General features: G+C 42.3%; 1 protein-coding gene across 8 annotated transcripts in view; it reads right to left on the bottom strand.

Moving 5' to 3' along the window:
* Window positions 1-20,766, bottom strand: part of WIPI2 (WD repeat domain, phosphoinositide interacting 2) — a 38,880-nt gene extending 18,114 nt beyond the window's left edge. For 2 of the 8 annotated variants that reach the window (XM_077907665.1, XM_077907668.1), the window contains exons 1-2: window positions 20,125-20,273; window positions 13,668-13,750 (exon numbers count right to left, since the gene is read on the bottom strand). In XM_077907665.1, the coding sequence (XP_077763791.1) occupies window positions 13,668-13,750; window positions 20,125-20,258 (217 nt within the window). In that variant the 5' untranslated portion in view covers window positions 20,259-20,273. Of the gene's footprint in view, window positions 1-13,667; window positions 13,757-20,124; window positions 20,274-20,516 lie in introns of those variants that run through there. The other 6 variants (XM_077907664.1, XM_077907666.1, XM_077907667.1 and 3 more) reach the window with 5 other exon arrangements.
* Between the last annotated feature and the right edge of the window lie 2,067 nt (window positions 20,767-22,833).

Below are 22,833 nucleotides of genomic sequence, written 5' to 3'. Positions count from 1 at the left end.
GCCCCCAGCCACAGCACCGTCTGGTGCTCCCAAGGGCAAGAAGGCTGTGATGCACCCCTGGAGAATCATGTGCGCTGGATAAGCTTTGTTTAGCAGGAGTTACAGTGTTGTTGCGGTGAGTTCATTGTTAATAAATATGTATTAAAATAAGATGTCTTTGAACAGAAACTCATCTAAAACAAGATAATGTATTCAGCAGTTGGTGAAAACACTGTGACCAGAGGCTCCCAGGAACCTGACCCCAGCACCAGCTCTTCGGGTCCCTAATTCCATGTTCACAGCCACTTGGTCGAAGTGGTATGTATGGCTACCATACACAATGATAACAGATTGTATTTTTCTTCAAAGAATGGATTCTCACTCCTCTGTCTGACATGACTTTACTTATTTACTTCACCCATCAAACATACAATGAGATGCTGACCACCGAGCTACTGGCCCAGCAAGCAGCCACCAGCACAGAGCTGAGGCCAAGGAGAATCAGGCCCATGGCCCTGGGTGGCTCCAAAACAGTCCAAGGTTAGGCAGAGGAGGAGAGCCAGCATCCGGGATGGAGTGAGAGAGAAAAGCCAGGCCCAATGACCCAGAAGCCAATGGAAGACGGCAATTGTGCCCAGAGCTATGTGGCTGAGGTGAAACAAGGAACAGTCACTGAATCTGGGGACATGGATGTTACCTGGTGACCTTGACAAATTTTGATGGCAAGGTGGAGGCAGAATGAAATGTGAAGGGGTGGGTGGTAAAGAAGTGGAGAAGAACTCTGGCAACCAGCAGTAGAAGCCGTGTTACAAAGATGTGAAGAACGGTGGGGATGGCTGGCAGCCTGTGTGTATACACTCGTAAGTGTCATCTGTATAGTTAAGGCAAGTGTCTGTTTTGGAACACGTGAGCTACTACACATGCTAATGTAGTGACTGATAATAATACAGTAAGACAGGATAAATGAAGGAACGAGCTTCTTAAAAACTGGAAGGTGGACCGCAACATAATAAAGGCATAAAAGTCACACACAATCCCACAGCTAATATCATACTCAATGGTCAAACAGTGAAAGCTTTCTCCTCTAAGATCAGGAACAAGACAGCGAAGCCCATTCTCGCCACTTTGACCCAACACAGTCCTGGCCACAGCCATAGGAAAGAAAAAGAAATAAAAGGAGGCAAGAATATTCAACAGGGAAAAGAGTCTCTTAAATACCATTCACACAGCATTCACAAAATACACTCAAAATGGAGTAAGTGGGATCCCTGGGTGGCACAGCGGTTTGGCGCCTGCCTTTGGCCCAGGGCGTGATCCTGGAGACCCGGGATCGAATCCCACGTCGGGCTCCCGGTGCATGGAGCCTGCTTCTCCCTCTGCCTGTGTCTCTGCCTCTCTCTCTCTCTCTCTATCGTAGATAAATTAAAAAAAAAAAATGGAGTAAGTGAATTAAAGACGAAAACGTGAGACCTGAAACCATAAAATTCCTTAAAGAAAACACAGGCAGTGACCTCTTTGACCTCAACCTTGGCAATACTTTTCTACATATGTCTCCTTAGAGAAGGGAAACAAAAGCAAAAATTAACTATTGGGACTGCACCAAAATAAAAAGCTTCTGCACAGTGAAGGAAATCATCAACAAAATGAAAAGGCAACCTACTGAATGGAAAAAGGTATCTGCAAATGACATATCTGAAAATTGGTAAATATATCCAAAATATATTTTAAAAAATTTGTTTGGCTCAACCAAATGATCTGATTTAAAAATGGGTAGATGATCTGAATAAACATATTTCCAAAGAAAACATACAGATGGCCAACACATGAAAAGATGTTCAACATCACTAATCATTAGGGAAATGCAAATTAAAATCACAATGGGATACCACTTCACTCGAGTCAGAATGGCTATCCTCAAAAAGAAAACAAATGTTCGAGATGATGTGGAGAAAATGGAGCCCTGGTGCACTATTGGTGGGGCTGTAAACTGGTGAAGTCACTGTAGAAAATAGTATTGAGGCTCCTCAAAAAATTAAAAATGGAATGCCAAAAGAAAAAAAAAAAAAAGGAATGCATGTGATCCAGGAATTCTACCACTGGATATTTACCCAAAGAAATGAAAACACTACTTTGAAAAGATGTATGCATCTCTATATTTACTGCAATATTATTTACAATAGCCAAGATGTGGAAGCAACCCAAGTATCCACTGATAAATGAATGGATAAAGAAGATGTGGTATACATACACACTGGAATATTATTCAGCCACAAAAAAAAAAAAAAAAGAAAAAAAGATCTTGCCATCTGCGACAACCTGGTACACCTAGAGGGTATTATACAGAGAGGAATACCATATGGTTTCACTTATACGTGGAATCTAGAAACAAAAACACAGAAACAGACTCATAAATACAGAGAACAAAGTGGTGGCTGACAGAAGGAAGAGACTTGGAAAGATGGGCAGAGGGGAGTAGAGTTAGGTGTCTAGTTATGGAGTAAGTCATGGGGATGGAAGGTAACAGCGTAAGGAATACAGTCAGTGATAATGCAGTAGTGCTGTATGGTGACAGATGGTGAGCACAGTATGCCCTAAGAGTTGTGGAATCACTATGTTGTATGCCTGAAATTAATGGAACATTGTGTGTCGGCTACCCTTCAGTTTAAAAAAAAAAAAAAAGGTAGGTAGATAGTAGATATAAAGATAAAATATAGATATAAATCATTGTCATCCTGCCACACGAGTGGCAGTTTTTTCCCTAGTTTGGACAGAAAAATCTGTCCTGGTTTTCCAGTAGACTGATGTAATCTCCCTGGGATCTGAGAAGAGCTCAATCAGCCTCGTGCAGAGCAATGCTAGTCATGGGATTCTAACAAAAGTGCTCCTCATGCCTCTCCATGTGACCATGTGTTTTCCTGAAGGCCTTAAAAAAGGGGGAGGGGGGCACATCCAAATTGGAAAGGAAGAAGTAAAACAATCACTACTTGCAAATCACATGATCCTGTAATACAGAAAATTCTGAAGACCCCACCAAAAAACTATTAGAACTTATAAATGAATTCAGTAGTCACAGAAAACAAAATCAACATACAGAAATCTGTAGTGTTTCCATATACTAATAATGGGCTATCAGAAAAAGAAATTAAGAAAACAATCTCATTTACAATTACATTAAAAAAATTATCAAAATACCTAGGAATAAATTTAGCCAATGTGGTGAAAGACCTGTATTCTGAAAACTGTAAGACACTGATGAAAGAAACTGGAAAAGACACAAATAAATGGTAGGATATTCCACATTCACAAACTGAAAGAATTAATATTGTTAAAATGCTCATACCACCCAACACAACCTAGAGATTCAACAAATCCCCTATCAAAATACCAAGGGCATTTTTTCAAAGAACCAGAAAAAAGAATCCTAAAATTTGTATGGAACCACAAAAGATCCCAAAGAGCCAAAGCAATCTTCAGAAAGAACAATTAGGCTGGAATTCTTATGCTCTCTGATTTCAAACCACTCCACAAAACTACAGGAACCAGAACAGAATGGTACTAGCACAAAAAACAGGCACAGAAATCAACACAATAGAGAGCCCAGAAAAAAACCCCACACACACATGGTCAACTGACCTACGACAAAGGAGGCAAGAATATACACTGGGGAAAGACAGTCTCTTCAAAAAATAGTGCTGGGAAAACTGGACCACTTTCTCACATCATATACAAAAAAATTAAAAACAGATTAAAGTCATGAATGTGAGACCTGGAGCCATGAAACTCCCAGGAGACACAGGCAGTGGTTCCTTGACATTCATTTTAGCAACATTTTTCTGGATCAGTCTTCTTTGGTAAGGGAAACAAAAGCCAAAATGAACAAATGAGATCATATCAAACTAAAATGCTTCTGTACAGCAAAGGAAACCATCAGCAAAATGAAGAAGCTAACTACTATTCGCAAATCATACATCAGATAACAGGTTAATATGCAAAATATATTTTAAAAAACTTTTACAACTCCACACCAAAAAATCGAATACTTCAATTAAAAAATAGGCAGGGGACTAGAAGAGACATTTTTCCAAAGACATACAGATGGCCAAGAGGAACATGAAAAGACACTCACCATTACTAATCATCAGGGAAATCCAAATCAAAACTACAGTGAGATATGTGTCAGATTGGCAAAATATAACAAGTGTTAGCAAATATGTGGGAAAAAAGAGAGCCTTCATACACTGTTGGTGGGAATGTAAATCAATGCAGCCACTATGGAAAGTAGGAAGTTTCCTCAAAAAATTAAAAATAGAACTACCAGGGGCACCTGGGTGGCTCAGTGGGTTAAGCATTTGACTCTTGATTTTGGCTCAGGTTATGATCTTAGGGTCATGGGATCAAGCCCCTAGTCGGGCTCCTGCTCAGTGGGGAGTCTGCTTGAGATTCTTTCTCTCCCTCTGCTCCTCCTCCCTTACACTCTCTATAAATAAATTTTAAAATCTTAAAAAAAAAGGGGATTCCTGGGTGACTCAGCGGTTTGGCACCTGCCTTCGGCCCAGGGCGTGATCCTGGAGTCCTTGGATTGAGTCCCGCATCGGGGTCCCTGCATGGAGCCTGCTTCTCCCTCTGCCTGTGTCTCTGCCTCTCTCTCTCTGTCTCTCATGAATGAATAAATAAAATCTTTTAAAAAACAAAATTAAAAAAAAAATAATAAAAATAAAATAAAATTTAAACAAAAAATCCACAATGGATTATCAGTATACACACATCAGAATGGCTGAAATTAAAAAGATTAGTAACACCAGGGTGCTTAGGTGGCTCAGTTGAAGTGGCTGCCTTCAGCTCAGGTCACAATCCTGGGGTCCTGGGATGGAGCCCTGCATCGGGTCCCTGCTCAGGAGAGCCTGCTTCTCCCTCTCCCTCTGCTCCTCCCCCTGCCTGTGTTCTCTCTCTGTCAAATAAATAAAATCTTAAAAAAAAAAAAAAAAAAAAAAAAAGATTAGTAACACCCAAAGTTGATGAATCCTCACTGGGGCAACCAGACTCTCATACAGCACTGGTGGGAATACAAAGTGGGATAGCCTCTTAGAGGAGAATCTGGTAGTTTCTCATAAAACAAAACTTTCCACTCCTAGATATTTACTTAAGATAAATGAAAACATATGCTCACAAAAATATTTGTAAGATAATGTTCATAACAACTATATTCATAATAGCTAAAAATGGAAATGGAAAAAGTGCAGATGTTCACCAATATAATGGACAAACTCATATATTTATATAGTGGGCAACTGAGACATGCAATAAAGTGGATAAACCTCAGAAACATGCTGAGTGAAAGAAATCTTACCAAGAGTACATGCTGCATTTACATGATGTTCTATTACAAGCAAAACTAATCTATAGCAGGAAAAACCCAAAATACTCCTTACTTCTTAGAGGGTAAAAGGGAGCCAGAATTGATTGTGTGTGTGGGGGTGGAGTATGAGGGAACTTTCTGGAGTGATGGTAAACCTTGATAGGAGACATATGATTTGTCAAAACATAGAATGTTTACTTAAGATTTATACATTCCATATAAATGGAATGTATGTAAGTATCACCCCCAAATAAGAAACAAACAGTGAACTCTAGTGAGTAACATCTATGGTGAAGTAGTTAAGGAAGTATGTACTGATGCCTATGACGTCTCTTGAAAAGCACACAAAAGAGAAGATGGATCAATGGACAGATAGATATGCGACAGGATGAATATGACCAAGTGTTAACAACAGACTCTAAGTGGTGGACATATGGGTGTAGCTGTAAAATATTCTCAACTTTTCTGTGTTTGAAAATTTCCACTAACAAAATGCTGGGAAGAGGATAGAAGGTGTTATTCATTTGCTTAAATTCAAGTGCAGAGGAAGAGGGCAACTAGTGGGTTGGGATGTTTGCTTATCAAACTACAAGTTTGAAATTTTTTTGAAATTTTAATGAAGAAAAAAATGCGGATGTGATTTAAGAATTTTTTTTTAAAGATTTTTTTTTTTTTGAGAAAGAGAGAGGGAGAGGGAAAGGGAGAAGAAGGAGAAGCAGACTCCCCACTGAGCAGGGAGCCTGACCCAAGACTCGATCCCAGGACCCTGGGATCATGACCCGAGCTGAAGGCAGATGCTCAACCAACTGAGCCACCTGAGCGCCCTAGAATTTGTTTAAATGGGGGAATGTGGGAAGCCATAAAGCTATGAGTATTTTTAACTGCAAATACTCATAAAAGAGAACAGTATAACAAACCTCTTATACCCATCACTCAGATTTAACAAATCTTTCTGCCACCATTTAGCTTCAGCTATGTTTTTCTTTTCTGAAATTTTGAAAAGAGGCTCATTATTATCTTGACATTTCACCCCTAAATACTTCAGTAAGCCCCTCTAAATAACTAAGGATGTGGGAAACTATCCTTTCTAGCCTATGAATAAAAATGAAAGATATCATAACATCACAATAAATTCCAGGTAGATCAAGTACTTAAGGTAAAACATAATACCAAAGAACTAAAAGATGCCATTGGAAATTTGTTTTATGCACCCCTGAAATAGGAAACCCCTTTTTTTTTTTCTTTTTTTAGATTTTACTTATTTATTCATGTGAGACAGAGAGAGAGAGAGAGAGAGAGAGAGAGGCAGAGACACAGGCAGAGGGAGAAGCAGGCTTCATGCAGGGAGCCCAACGTGGGACTTGATCCTGGGTCTCCAGGATCACGCCCTGGGCTGAAGGCGGTGCTAAACTGCTGAGCCACCTGGGCTGCCCCCAGGAAACACCTTTCTGATGCTCCAAAGCATAGAAGTTAGGAGAGCAAATATATTTGAAAAGACAAAAACTCAAGACTTCAACACAGCAAAAATACCATAAACAAGGTCAAAAAGCAAACAATCCAGGAAAAATATCTGCAACCCACAACAAATGGCTAATTTGCTGTAAATCAGCAAGAGACAAATAATCCAACAGAAAAGCAGGCAAAGGAACAGTTAAAAATCAAGAAAGAAAACAGTTAAAAAAAAAAAAAAAAAGCAAATGACCACATGAAAAAAAATAAGAGCTCCATTTCAGGTATGATTTAAGAAATGTAAAGGCAAATGACTGTATTTTTATCTCAGAGTCATTAAAATATACACCTAGTGTAGGAAATGAGAATACAGACACTCAGACCCTGTCAATAAGAACCTTTTTTAAGGGCAACTCAGCAATGTCTATCTATTTACACATGTTTTTCTGTTGATTCCACCTTTCTAGCTCCAGGAGTTTATCTTAGAGCTCTACTTACTAGTGGGCCAAAGAAAGATGCTCACCCAGCAATTCCACTCCTACAGGCATCTATCTACTCAAGAAACATGAAAACACATGTCCACACAAATGCTCACAGGAGCACATTTACAATGGCCAAAAAGTAGAAACCACCCTAATGTCCCTCAACAAAACATGGTATGTTCATGTAAATGGAATATTATTTGAGCAATAAAAAGAAAGGAAGTGTTGAGACATGCTCCCACATGGATGAACCTTGAAAATATTCTAAGTGAAAGAAGCCAGTCCCATCTGATTTCATTTATCTGAACCGTCCAGAGTGGCCGATGTGCAGAGGCAGAAAGCAGATACGTGGTGGCTGCCCAGGGTGAGGCAGACACAGGGAAGTGGGCATTGGCTACTAATGGACTCAGGGTTTCTTCTGGGGAAAAAGGTCTTAAAATTAGATTACGGTATGTTGCACAACTTTGTGAATATACTGAAACCCACTGACTCTTATTCTTTAAAACAGTGATTTTTATGGCATATAAGCTGTTAAACCACACAGACTACTGCAGAATTAGAATTCTGGCCAATATATTAAGATGTGAGGCAAGATGTATAGGGCAGCAGGGATGGACGGTGGACATGAGTTGTCGGGTGGAGCCTCCTGGAGAAGGTGGGGGAGTCTTTCTCAGAGACCCTGACACCCCAAATCCTAGGACCCTCACGCAGGCTTCGGGTCTCTGAAACCACCCAATCATATACTAACTACCAGGTCTTCCAAGGGAAACTGTTGCAGCTCTCATCACACTTCCAAAGGAGCCAGGAACCAGAAAGAGGCCAAGGCCCTGTGTGAAGGGCAGATGAATCAGGGGACCCTAGAGCTAACATTTCTGTCACCACATGGGAAGCGGGAATGACACAAAAAGAACAGCTTCAGAGCTCCTTTCCATCCTGGCACCAAGTGTCCCCACCTTTTTAGGAACACACCTTCAGAAAGCAACCTGTCTTTCCATGTAGTTGGTGGCTTAGGCCTGTTGACTTTCTACTGCATTATTTCAAGAAGCTCTTTAACATTTTTACATTTTACCTCCCTCCCAAGAGCTCTCTTTAAACATGTGAACAGGCCTGGAGCCCACACACCCAGCACAGTCTCCCACAAAACGACGGTGCCAAGGCATCAGGTCTGTAACCCAAGGGCACTGCAATCCAACGACAGCAGGATAAAACAGGCTGAACGTTGGTAATTATTCACGGTGGCCTGTCACAGAGACTTGGGACACCCACCCAACCCACCCCTATGAAAGTCTGAACGTAAACCTCCGCAACCTCAAGGATCACCAAAGCTTTGCCTTCAAGGCCCATTCTGGGTGGCCCTGGCCACTGTTTCTGACAAATGTTCTTCCCAGAGATTGCCTAATTTAAGCAATGAATTACTTGATTTAAAAAAGAATGCTGTACAAAAATAAAAGAATGCTGCTTTTGCTTCTGTGGGTGCTGCATAGAACTGATGATAAAACTTCTAGAGCACTAAGGGAAAATACCATGAAGTGACCTAACACACTTCCAAACAAGTGTGGCTGCCGGATGCCTGCAGCTCTAAAGGGAGGCAAGAGCCCGATCTTCCTCACCACAGATTTAGACAGAGAGGCTACTGGATTTCTCCCCCTAGGATCCCAAACTATACATTCTCACTGAAATTAATATTCCAACCAGTGTTGTCTGTCAAATCGGGAGGATCTCAGAAGCACCATTTCTCAGACTTTAAGATGCAGATGAAGGGTCAGCGATAGTTGAATTTTCTGGTGAAAGGTGCTCTGGGTCTGTGGAGGCACTGCTGTTGACAAAGCAGGCACCGGTCACCTTTGTGCAGGTAAGAACCGTCTGCTTATGCTCGATTTTGGAACTGACTGCTTCCTGAGATATGTTTGCCTAGCTCGGAAACTTAAAAGTGCAAACATACACAATGTAGAATATGAAAACACCAACTTTCCCTCCCAACTTACGTGATATTTTACAAATAACATCTATACACCCTTTATTTAGTCTACCGGGGTAGGATTTCACTGCAATAATATTTCAGGGAAGGGAGACCACACATTTGCACATTATATAGCTTCACACACAGAGGACAGAGAGAGAGGAAGAGAGAGAATGACAGGCCGAAAGGGCACAAACTACGGGCAAAGTATACACGGGAGTTCCTGTAACTTTAGAAATTACAATATAGGGATGCCTGGGTGGCTCAGTGGTTAAGCGTCTGCTTTTGGCTCAAGCGTGATCCTGGGGTCCTGAGATGGAGTCTTGCATCAGACTTCCCATGGGGCGCCTGCTTCTCCCTCTACCTATATCTCTGCCTCTCTCTGTGTCTCATGAATAAATAAATAAAACCTTAAAAAAAAAAAAAGAAATTACAATATAGTCAGGAAAAAATCTTCCACTATTTCTAGGCAGAAAGGTTTTTTTTTTTTTTTTTTGGGGGGGGGTTGAAAAAACAACAGTAGAACAAGCAGTTGTTCATCTCGTTCTTTCCAAGACCAGTTCTGGCTCATTCCTTCTGTAACAGCAACAGTTACCCAGAGGTGAAGGTCTGAGTTCGTGATATGCAGCTGAGACTAGAGCATCAAGTGCCTTTTTTGCTCTGCCTCTATTTGCAGAAAAATTCCAGAAAACAATCTTGATTTGGTGGCTAACCTGTTTCCAAACGGACATTCTTTTATCTGCTCAAGAAAAGTGTGTGAGAGAGGAAAGGTGGGCAATCGCTTCCAGCTTAAAGTATTAACCTTCCCAAAGTTCTATGTCCGTTTTCATCATCTACTTCTAAGGGTCAAAGTTCACTAAGAAGGAAAAAAAAATGTGTATTCCACCTCACTATGTTGGTCAGTAAATACCCACTTTTCACAATATTATCAAGACATCACATCTTGTTGCATCGAAAATCTTTAAAAAAAATGAGGCACCAAAAATCAGTAAATAAAGTTCAAGGGAACAGATTAGTCATTAAACTGATTCACTCTGAGGAAGAGTAAAGACCAGGATTTGGTCTTCTTACACCTTCTGTAAGCACTGGCTCTCCCAAGTAAGGGTAGGAGGGGGAATTCTATGGATTTAAAAGCAGGTGACCCTAGTCACAACAGCCACACTTTCACTGCATAATTTAGGGGCTCGCTGGGATGCAGAATCAGTAAATCTTTCAGTAATTCATAAAAGCCTGATGGACTCCAGAGATGAGGCTACCCTTCTTTGAAGAAAGCCCCTACAGAAAACAATTATACATGGGACCATGGGAAGGTGAGCAGTTTGAAGATTTTTCAAAATACTGACAAGCCACCTGAGATAAGCAAGCACACTAGTTCACAGCCATTTTATCACCCAGATCACATCTTCTAGCTACATACTAGAAAAAAGGCTTTTTGAGAAGAAGCATCAGCAGGCCACATCTGAGGACAAAAAAGGAGCCAACTCTAAGGCAGCCCACAGGAAGTATGAGTCAGAGACACTGATTAGCTTCCTAGGAAGGGCCTGGGTGCTTGCCTTTGGGACAGCAACAAAAAACAGACTTGTCAGGGAAGTCAGACACACTCTGCTGATGGAGGTGAGGGGTCAGCCGAAAGGCCTCCTGTAGAAAGAAGGCTGAGGCCTGGGAGGGAGCCTGTAAAGGCCTCTGACTTCCTGGCAGACCACAAGAACTCCACAATTTTAAGTAATTGGCAGAAGAAATAGCATTTTCCCTGAAGTCTTCATCTTATTGTCACAGGGGTAGGGATGCAGGGAGGCAGTGTCTATGTCTGTGCTTATCGCCGTGTCCCCAGCCTAACCCTGGACACAAATGTATGTACTTGTACCTTGTCTCCCCTCATTTACATGCAAGTGTCATGGGAGCAGGAACTTGGCCACCACTGCATCTCTACAAGCAGAACAGGGCTAGCTTCATGTCACATCGGGGTCATGGTAAAAAAAAAAAAAAAAAAAAAAAAAAAAAAAAAAGGTTTTGGGGTAGCACACAGCAGGTGCTCAATACGTGTTCATGGAGTGAGTGGAACCAAGAATGAATGAGAAGCCTGTTTGCACTACTTGTCCCATCTGCCCCTACTTCAGAGATATTGGTAGGTAGAACAGAATTCCAAAATGGAACACCAAACCATTGAGAAAGCAAAGCTGGCAACACTGGAACACTCGCTCAGGAAGGGGATACTGACATTAACAAGGAGGAAACCTGATTCCCCACAACTGCATACACACATAGATGACTGAAATGCTAAGTATTCAAGCTCTCCCTGAATCCATACCCCATTGTGACCAATTACAAGAAGTAAGCTGTGCATACTGAACTCCTAATTCTCTAACAGGGACTCTCAACTGAGGTCAGGCCATTGGCAGGTTTCAGGGCTGCTTATTATATACAGAGAAAATACTTAGAAACCACATGTCTGACATAGGACTAGTATCTGAACTATATAAAGAACTCTCAAAACTCAACATCAAAAAACCCCAAATAATACCATGAGAACGTGGGCAAAAAGGTGGACATTTCACTGAGGAGAATATACATGTGGCAAAAAAGTACAAGAAAAGATGCTCAACATCATTTGCTGTTAAGGAAAAGCAAATCAGAAAAACAATGAGACAGCACTGCTCATATTTATCAGGATGGCCACAGTGAAGAACAGCAATAACACCAAATGCCAGCAAAGACAAAAAGGAACTGGATCACTCAAACATTACTAGTGGGAATGTAAAATGGTACAGCCACCTGGAAAAAGACTTAGGCAGCTTCTTTAAAAAGAAAGAAAAAAGTTGAGGCTACCATATGACCCAGCAATTGTACTCTTAGAGATTTATCCCAGAGATAAAAACTTATGTTTGCACAAAACTCTGTATACGAATGTTCACAGCAGCTTTATTTGTAACAGCCCTGCTAAACTGTGGTCTATCCATACCCACAGAATATTTTCTAGTCATAAAAAGGACCTATTGACACACAATAGCTCAGATGAATTTCCAGAGAATTATGCTAAGTAAAAAAGTCAATCCCAACAGGTTATATCCTTTCTTTCCCATAACAGTTTTGAAATGGCAAAATTTGAGAAACAGGACACATTCATGGTTAGCAAGGATTAGGGTGGGGGTAGGAGGTGGGAGGGAGGCAGGTACGGTTATAAATGGACAGCAGGAAGGATCCCGCCATGTTGGAACTGTCCAGTGTCTTGCTTGTGGTGGAAACAGGAATCTGCAAGGGCATTAAGACTGTACAGAACTTATAAACACACACACACACACAAGTGAAGCTCAGGAAATCTGAATTGGAGCAACAAGTCCCATCAATGTCGCTCTTCCGGTTGAGACACTATACTGTGCTTTCACAAAATGTTACCATTAGGGGAAACTGGGAGAAGGGTATGAGGAATCTGCATTATTTCCAACATCTGCATGTAAATTCACAATCACTTCAATTTAAAAAGTCGTGTTTATTTATTTATTTATTTATTTATTTATGATAGTCACACAGAGAGAGAGAGGCAGAGACATAGGCAGAGGGAGAAGCAGGCTCCATGCACGGGGAGCCCGACGTGGGATTCGATCCCGGGTCTCCAGGATCACATCCTGGGCCAAAGGCAGGCGCCAAACCGCTGCGCCACCCAGGGATCCCCCGTGTTTTTTTTAAACAAAAATAAAGAACAAAACCTATTACAAGCTCATTTCCATAAAACAAAACCACACACAAAAGTATATGTTTATGTGTGTACATGTTATGTGTGTCTAACTATATAAGCCCATAGAAAACAAGTTATAGATGTAGAAGAGCCCAAAGTTTTCTAGCATGTTCTCTCTGGGGAGGAGGACTCTGTACCTACCATGTACTCAGCAAGCACTACTGTACACAGACACACAAAAGAAAACCAAAGAAAGTAGGGTCTAAGATGAAGCAATCTATCTAAAGTCACACATAAGTGATGGAGCAAGAAGTCAAAGCTCATACGACCCTTCCACAATTCCACATTGCCTCTGAAACACAGGCAACTCAACTGCCATACAATGACAACAGAAGAAAATAAACAAACCATTCCTCTGGGGACTCTGAGGTTTTCAACTTTCTAGAAACCCTTTATAACAGAAACCTAAATCGTTTAAATAATGGCATTTAAAGTGGGGAGGAATGACAGGATAATACATACAGCGCAATATCATATATTGAAAAAGACAACCCATAAACAAGTGTTTCTATGTGTATATGTTTAAGTATGCAAATGCACAGACCTTGCAGAACATGTACCATCTCTGAGAACCAAGGTGAAAGAAGAGTGCTGGTCAAGGGGTATCTGGACTTCAATCACAGTGTTAGAATTTGAGAACGCATTCCAATTCAAGTATATTTTGTCTATTTTTTTTTAGGAAGGGGGAAAAATAAAGCAAACACTTACTGCATTCATAGATCTGTTCCAGCTTATCCACAGAAGAAAGGGAGAAAAATTTATAACCGGACTTACTACCAACAGCTAGGGACCTGCAAAAAAGCCAAATCAGAAATAAGAGCTGATACGTGTAGACAGTGATAATGCACAAACTAGCTCCATGTTACCAAATAGTAACCATCCTTTCTACCAAAAATTAGGACAAATAATTTCACAGTTTGTAGCAGGTGAGTGGTGGCTGAGCAGAAGAGGGGAAAGTGGCAGAGCAAGGTGCCCCACCTTGCAGCCATGAAAAGGGGAAGACCAATAAAATACAGACAATATTCTTATTTAAAACCTACAAAATATTAAAGATAAATTGGACAAATAAACAGAAGTAATCAAACGTAAGTTAATGACCCCCTTAGAACAAAATGGGGTTTCTTAAGTGATCTTATATATATATGAGTCCAAAAGCTAAATAAGTTGACACACCAAACTTTAAACAAAGACATTTACAGCCTAGTAGATGATGACATTCCTCTGCCTTCTGCCAAGGCCACAGCAAATGCAGCTCAATCACCTATGTTACACTATGGCCGGGCAGTGGGGTGGAAATAAAACAGAACCAAAAAGCTAACTTAGAATCTGGTATCAGAAGACTACACAGCTGACCTACAAAGAAAAGGTGAAGCCACTCACACCCAACACCAGCACCATGGCTTTTGCTAAGAGGCCTGAAGGGGAGCCCTGGGACACAGAATGAAGTATTTCCTCATTAGAAGATTACTACTCTCTGGAATGTGACTAACCACAGGGGGGGAAAAAAGAAGAAGAAAGCACAGCTTTGAGAAAGAGGACAAGCAAATAAAACAGGAAGCATGGGACATGAGGAAGTAGCTACGGGGACTGTTGTGAATTCAATATCTGGGAGGACATGAAAACAAGTGGAGGCAGAAGACTAGAAATAATGAACACTGATGTTTCTTTCTTTTTTTTTTTTTTTTAAAGATTTTATTTATTTATTCATGAGTATACACAGAGAGGAGAGAGAGAGAGGCAGAGAAACAGGCAGAGGGAGAAGCAGGCTTCACGCAGGGAGCCTGATGTGGGACTCGATCCAGGGTCTCCAGGATCACACCCCGGGCTGCAGGCGGCGTTAAACCGCTGAGCCACCAGGGCTGCCCAACACTGATGTTTCTTACTGGGAGTATCTGCACACCAAAGTAAAAATTAGGGTTCCTCTCATGGTCATCTCATCTATTAAAAACTTGAAATTTCTAACCTTTTTCGCCAATATGCAAAAGAAATATATTCAAAGAATGGAGCTGCTACAAGCACTATTAAATTTTTAAGCTGTTGGAGCACCTGGGTGGCTCACTAGGTTAAGTATATGCCTTTGGCTCAGGTCATGATCCCAAAGTCCTGGGATTCGAGTCTCATGTCTGGCTCCCTACTTAGTAGGGACCTGCTTCTCCCTCCCTCTGCCTCTCCCTGCCTTGCTCCCACTTTCTTTCTCTCAAATAAAATATTTAAAAAACAAAACATTTTTAAGTTCTAACTGGCTCATTTTAGACATTTAAACAGAAACAAAATTTTCTAACAGCCCTTTTTAGGGGACAAAAATACCTCACTATACTGAATTAATTACATCAATGAAGTAATTAGGTATTGTTACCTGTAAATATTTTGAAAAGCAATAAAGGAGCCAATAAAAATAGAAGAATATCCAGAAAAACTATAAATAAAGCAAAATCTCAGCAATTTAGGACTTTTAGGAATTTGGTGTTTGGGAAAATGTTTTCAAAAAAAAAAAATAATGCTATTTTAAGCACCAATACCTTTTCCCTCACCATTTCTGATTAAAAAATGAAAAAGTCTTTTATTATATGCTTTCTTGTGTTCCTATCACCAGGGGATAGGTGACTCCTATCACCTATTTTTCTTGGATTCCCATCATTAAACTTACTATACTATTGTAATACATTGACCCCCCTCAGATGCTCCCAAAGGTTTTGTGTACTGACCTCAAATGGCCAGACTGTAGTGGTGAGGCTTTATTTTTTTTTTTAATTATTAAAGATTTATTTATTTATTCATTTGAGACAGAGCGAAAGTGAGGACGAGCAGGGGGGAGAGGCAGAGGAAGAAGTAGATTCCCTGCTGAACAGGGAGCCTGATATAGGGCTCAATCTCAGGACTGTGAGATCATGACCTGAGCCGAAGGCAGATGCTTAACTGACTGAGCCATCCACACACCCCACTACAGCATTTCCAAAAACATATTCCACCTTTCGTTTTGCTGACAGGTGTCATTGCCTTGTAACCCTCTCCCCAACATTAACAGCCCCTCTCCCTTGCTAATTTCTTGTTGACTTAGGAACCAAATCACCAAGCTAATTGGCATTATATATAAAACAAGCTTAGAGGAGGGCTTCTTCCATGGGCAAAGTGAATGAGCTTTAGTTAGTTAATGAGAACCTGGATTTTGATGTTGTGCTCCTAACAGAAGAAGCTGTCAAAACGAGGCGTTGGTGACCAAACATCAGAATCTTCATGTTTTTACAGATATTCAGTAACTGGCTTTGGATATTAAACACTTCAGCTAGAATTTTAATTGCATGGTTTACAAAACCTCAATCAGTAAGAAATGCAAACAAAAATATTCCAATTATTTTTGATAGGTATATATGGTATAATATAAATATATACTTTATCAATAAAAGTAGTGTTTTTAAAGGGTGATAACACTAGCAATCGGGTTCATATATCTCTCTTTGGGGATTGATCCTGTTTTTTAATATTTTCTCATGATATGCCTGACCACACAATGGCAGACACATTAATGGAACAGGTGGAGTAAAAGGTAAGTTTGAGATTCCCTTATTAAATAATCTTATTCCCCAATTGTTTGTGTGGTTGGTTTTTATTTAAAGTAACACAGTGAGATCTTTTACTGACAAGGGAAAAACCAGCTCACTGTAATAGAAAAAAAGGATATATTTACTCAACCCCACATTTCACTACTATACCCCTGCCTTCAACTGCGCCTGGTGTCAAAATCCAGAGACCCTGTTATACATTCTGGAGACAAGATCCATGTCCTTTGCCAGGATGGGAGAGTGAGTGCTTCTGAAACATGTTTTGGGCCGATCCTCTTTATCTTCATTCCACACCCACCTTTATATTCCACTTCTAGAACTTCCCTAGACTGCCAATCCTGAGCCTTTCAGGGATTCTGAGTTTAAACCAGATTGGCTCTCTGCTTTCTCCACTAGCAATTCGAGATCCACTTTCCTGTACTGCTTGCTAACTTCCAAAATTTTGTTGCTAGTGACTCCTCTCTCATTCTCCCTATCCTGTGGGTTTCAACCTTCTAAAATATCTTAGGTATTTTACTGACTGACATTTTAGTAGGGTTTCGGGAGGGAGCCAAAATAAATGCTTGTGTTTGATCCACCATCTTCAACGGCAAGTCTGTCAATTAATTTAAACTTGAGTGTTACAATATCAAAAAAAACGGTGATTTCCACTAAAAACAAAATAAAAAACTACCCCAAAATGTAAATCAGATCTCTTTCTTAGCTTTTTCCTTTTCTTTGCCCTCTCACCAATAATTAGTCCCGACAGGCTTTTCCTTTCCATTATCTTCTTACTTGACTAGAGGGTTAAGTGGCATCAGTCCTTACCCACAAAAAGGGAACGAGCTGAACTGCTGAGACCTGGGAGACCTGGGGGGCCTATCTAGTAAATTTCCCACCACAGCAGGCCCTTTCCCTTCAGCCTACAGCATTTCCATCCTAGGTCTCCACCTGGATGGCCCTACAGCCTTAAAACTCCACAGGAGCCAAAGCAGAATTCATCTTTTGCCCCCAAACCTAATCTTCCTCTCATCTTTCCCCCATAAAGGAATCACTGTTCACCTCTAAATTCAAACCAGAGTTTTGGGAGTAATCACCCACGTCCCACGGGTCACACCAAGTCCTAAAAGCTGACCAGTCTCCTCTCCATGGGCCACTGCTGCTGGACAATATCCTCCTCCAATATTGTCCTGCCCTCCTCCAACATATCCTCCACCCAACAGGCCGAATGACCTAAAACTTTTAAGGTTGGAGGATCCTTAAAGACCATCCACAATGAAGCCTCTCAATATACTGATGAGGAGAAAGTGGATGGAGAGAGGTGACTTCCCCAGAATAGTATCTGTAACCCAGAAGAAACTCAGTTAAACAAGCGTCTCCATCACTTTTCTGGACACTAACATCAATGCTACAAACAGAAGACTTGGGAAATCAAGTCCCTTTCTTTCATCTATCCCTTTTGGAGATGTAGTTTCAAACAGACGTTGCCAACACCATCATGGGCTTCCCACAAGCGGAGTGGCATCTGGTGGAGGACTTTAATCCTTGACATTTCCAGTTAAGCAATACTCTGCCACTGATTAGTTTGTTAACTTCAATTTCAAAAGCCAACAATTAATTCCTTCAAGGTAAATCTTCCAAACCGTTACTTTCAGAAACTAGGATTGGAACTAACTAGTCAATAGGTAACAGAGATCAGCTATACCTGGTGCCTCTTTCACTGCTCTAGCTTTAAAAGAAAAAAAAAATGGTAAAAAACAAAACTTCTTCATACTTTTGGGCTAAGAATCCTAGAAAAATGAGCACAATATTTGAAATCATATTGCCAGGACAAAAAGGCAGGACAGATATACCTTGGTATACAAGGAGTATCCTTTTATTAAGCATTACTGTATAATGTACATATATTCTATCAAGTGAAATAGAATAGAAAAGGCTTCCAGACTTTCTCACTGAATACAGTGAATGTAGATCCCAGACCAGTAACTTCTGTCTTGTGAAAAACTGTGTTTTTCTATTAAGATAGTTTCTGGAGACAGGCAAGGGAGGCAAAGGGGTAAACTCTGCACCTTCTCCTCAGGAACTCGTGTATTTCTTAAGACAGATTACAGCCATCTTAATTGATAAACTTCGGGTAAAATCCTATTTCTTAACAATTTATGTTTATACTATATCAAGGTCTCTGGAAAGTTCAAATTATGACACAGAAATCTCTTGAACTTCAGGACTCACTGAAAGTGGGAAACACGTGATTTCCAAGTGTGAAAAGGTCTAACTTCAGGCCAGACTGAAATATTCCATTATATAAGAGATTTGGCAGCCTGTTTGAAAGAACAGCAAAAGAGAACTCATTCTCGTATTTGGTTTCCTTTCAATATAAATGACAGGTAGTGAAAAACTGGAAAAAAATGGCAGAAAATATTTTGGAAATTCAGTAGTTTATACAAGACATAAAAAACCCACAGAACTACCATTTCTTACCAATCTCAAAATACTAAGGGCTTAAAAACCAAATCACAGATGGCTTGAAATGCTCTATTCGGCTCCTGGATGAATATCATATAGTCTCTTCCAGTTACAACCACCGGGCAACAGGTTGTCCAAGATGTTTTTGTTTTACTGGTTTTTGGTCACACAGTACACGTATGTATTTTAATCTTTAAAGGTTGCTACAGTATGATTTCTAAATTCAGTGTCCTCCCAATCCTACCTGAGTGGGGCAGGGTGGGAAGATCACTGCAAGAGAACTCAGTCCTGCCCCCGATCCACTATTAGCCAACTCTAAGATCCAGGTGCAGCTCTGGACCTTGTGAACTTCAGGTTCGGGGTCTGCAGCTGGAGCAGGGCATCCGCTTTCTTCCTACCCTCACTGCCATCCCACTGCTGGACCATCTGCACTGACCTCCCAATTCTGGGGAAAAGGGCTGCTGAGCACCTGCTGAGCACCTGCTGTTTGCCGTTCCACAACTAACTTTTCCCTTAAAAACAAAAAAAAAAAAGCAAAAACAAAAACTTTTTCTACCTTTCTGATTCCATTCAAGCCAGTAACAACTCAACCAACTACTTACGATGAAGCCAATGACCCATTCCTCCTCACTTACATCACTTCCTCTTACTCACTTCCCAAGATGGCTCTCCTCCCTTCCAGTCCCACAACTCCTTCTTCTCCAGAAATTTCATCTATTAACTATCCTCACCGGTCACCCCGATAGCCTCTGAAGAATGAGCTTCCAACCCACATGGGCTTTTGGACAGACAGTGCTCCGAATCCACGGGGTGGCATCAGTGGCTCCCCCTCTTCCCCTAAGGACGGCCCATTCCTCGAAGCACCCAGACTCCTGGAGTATTTGTCACATCCCCCTTGACTCAGTTTCTCCCCAGATCAGAGGCCATGATTATTGCTAAATCTGTTTCTTGCTCAGGCAGGACATCAAAGTTGCCTTAAAAAAAAAAAAGAAAGAAAGAAAGATTGAAAGAGACAAGAAGAAGAAAAGGAAAGAAGGGAAAGGGCCCCTAAGATGATAAGGGGACCAGGAGAAGGACCTGGGTGGGGGGGAAGAGTGGGGGAACGGGGAAGAGGGCTGACGAAAAGAAGGGGAGGTGAGACAGAAGGAAGACACTCTCACCGCTCTGGAAGCGGCTGTGACAACAGGTCAGCGCACAAAGTTCCGCCCCAACTTCGTGAAAAGGGAGGTCCCCCCAAAGGTAAAGCAACCATCCATCCTTTCGGTCGGCGGCTGAGACCGCTCCCTGTCTCCATCACCGGCCTCGCCCAGAGGTCGCAGCCCCAGCGCCGCGCCGCGCAGCGCCCGGAGGGTCCCGAGGACAGCGCCCCTCCCTCCAGGCTCCGGGCCCGCCCCCGCCCGCCCGGGCCTCCACCCCCAGGCTCCAGGCCCGACCTCGGGGCCGGCCCCGGCGGCGGGCTTCCACCTGCTTCAGCCCCAACCTCAGCCCCGCCCCCCGGCCCCGGCCCCGGCCCCGGCCCCGGCCCCTGCCCCCGCCCCCCGCCCGGCCTTACGTGTTGTCCTGGTTGAAGTTGGCGAAGAGCAGCTGGCCGGCGCCGGCCTCGCCGCTCTGACTCGCCAGGTTCATGGTGGGCGCGGGGCGGGCGGGCCCGGCCAGGGGCTCGCGCGCGGGAGGGCGAGTCGGGTGAGCTCAGGGTCGGGGCCGGGCCCAGCTCGCCGCCTCGCGGGCCGCAGCTGGCTGCCCGGGGATCAACCGCCGCCTCATCCCGTGCCCGCTCTTGTTTATGCTCCGGAGCCGGGGCGGCCTGCGCGCCTGCGCGGCCCCGCCCCCCGGGGCACGGCCTCCCACGGCGCAGGCGTATCGAGGAGGTCCCGCCTCTTCACCTCTGGCCGCGGCCTGGGGTTCCGGCGGAACGTGCGCACGCGTGGGGACGCGCGGGGGCGCGCCGGGCGGGGCTTGCGGGCGCACCAGGGCGGCGCATGCGCATGCGAAATAGCGAGGCGCTCCGGGCACTTCATCGTGTTGTCAATCAATATTCGAAGGGCTCGCCGTGTGCTAGTCGTTGTGCGGGATTTTTTTATGTACAGCATCTTATTTGATGCTTATGACAACTCTACTGAGACCATATTGTATTCCCATTTTACAGATTTGAAAACTGAGGCTCGGAATACTACCCTATCGGCCAAGTGTTAGATCTGAGAACTGAAACCCGTTCTTGCTCAAAGCCCACACTTCCTGCGCCCCTGGCAAAGGAAACCACCTTCCATGTATTCATACCTTCAATAATATTTAGAAAAATAAAAATAAATAAAAATAAATAAAATAATAATATTTAGGAAGTACCTCCCATTTGAACTAAATAGGTGTCTTTCCCCTTACAGAAGTTGCAGTGGGGGAGATACTTAAACACAATTACAAGTCGGGGTACAAGAGAACATATAATGAGGTCACTCAACCTAGACTTGGACAGGGACTGTGCAGTCAGAGAAGGCTTCCTGGAGGAGGTGAGACCTGAAATTTTTTTTTTTTAAGATTTTTATTTATTCACGAGAGACAGAGAGAGGCAGAGACACAGGCAGAGGGAGAAGCAGACTCCCTGTGGGGAGCTGGATGCAGGACTAGCTCCCAGGATCCTGGGATCACGACCTGAGCCAAAGGCAGAAGCTCAACCTCTGAGCCATCCAGGAGTCCCGAGACCTGAAGTTTGAATAGTAAATAACCAACCTAAGGAGATGGAAGCATTCTGTATGGCAAAGGTCCGCAGATGAGAGTGTGTCCAGGGAATGCTCCGCTCAGTGTTGTTGAGCTCAGAGTGGGTCGGTGGACACGAGACAGATTTGACTTGTGAAATCGGAGGTGACCAAATCAAACTGGATGTTGTTAGGCTACATTAAGCAAGAGACTGAACATTATCCCAAGAACAATGGGCTGCCATTGAAAATATTTAGGCAGGAGAATGGCACAATCAAATTTGTGTGTAAGGAAGTTAATTCTAGCCACAGAGTCAAGAGCGCATTGAAAATCATTGACGAAAGAATGGCCTTTTCTATTGAAGGCGCTGGCTCTCCTACCTCACACCAAACTCAAAAACTAGTTTGAGATGGATTGTAGATGTAAATGTGAAAGGTAAAAGACTAAACCTCTAGAAGAAAGCATGGGAAAATGCCTTTGGGGTAAATAAAGTGTTCTAAACAAGCACTTTAGAAAGTACTAACCACAACATAAAACATTAATCTTCAGGGATCCCTGAGTGGCGCAGCGGTTTGGCGCCTGCCTTTGGCCCAGGGCGCGATCCTGGAGACCTGGGATCGAATCCCACGTCGGGCTCCCGGCGCATGGAGCCTGCTTCTCCCTCTGCCTGTGTCTCTGCCTCTCTCTCTCTCTGTGACTATCATAAATAAATAAAATAAAAAAAAAATTAAAAAAAAACAAACAAAACATTAATCTTCATCGAAATTAAAAACATCAGTGCTCATCCAGAGACCATTACGAGACATGGAGGAGACAAGCCTCAGAATGGGGTACTTATACTTGCAATACATATATTTGCAACATGTATTTTTGACAAAGGGCTTCTTTCCAGAATGTTAAAAGAATTTCTACAAATCAATAAGAAAAATACCAACTCTTTTTTTTTCCCTGGGCAAAATACTTGAGTACAGGCATTTCACAAAATAGCAAAATGGCTAATGAGCACCTGAGAACGTTATCATCATTACTATTCAACAAGGAAATGCAAATTAAGAGCAAATGAGATATTACAAGCATCTATCTGTTAAAATCAAATAGAAACAGAGACCAGACTTGAAAATACTCTGAGTAGAGAAAACCAGTTTAGTCAGACAAGCGAAGCTTAATTTAGCTTATTT

Source organism: Canis aureus, chromosome 8 (assembly GCF_053574225.1).
Source record: "Canis aureus isolate CA01 chromosome 8, VMU_Caureus_v.1.0, whole genome shotgun sequence".
In the NCBI taxonomy this organism is placed as follows: Eukaryota; Metazoa; Chordata; class Mammalia; order Carnivora; family Canidae; genus Canis; species Canis aureus.
This window is presented reverse-complemented; position numbering and strand designations above follow the sequence as displayed.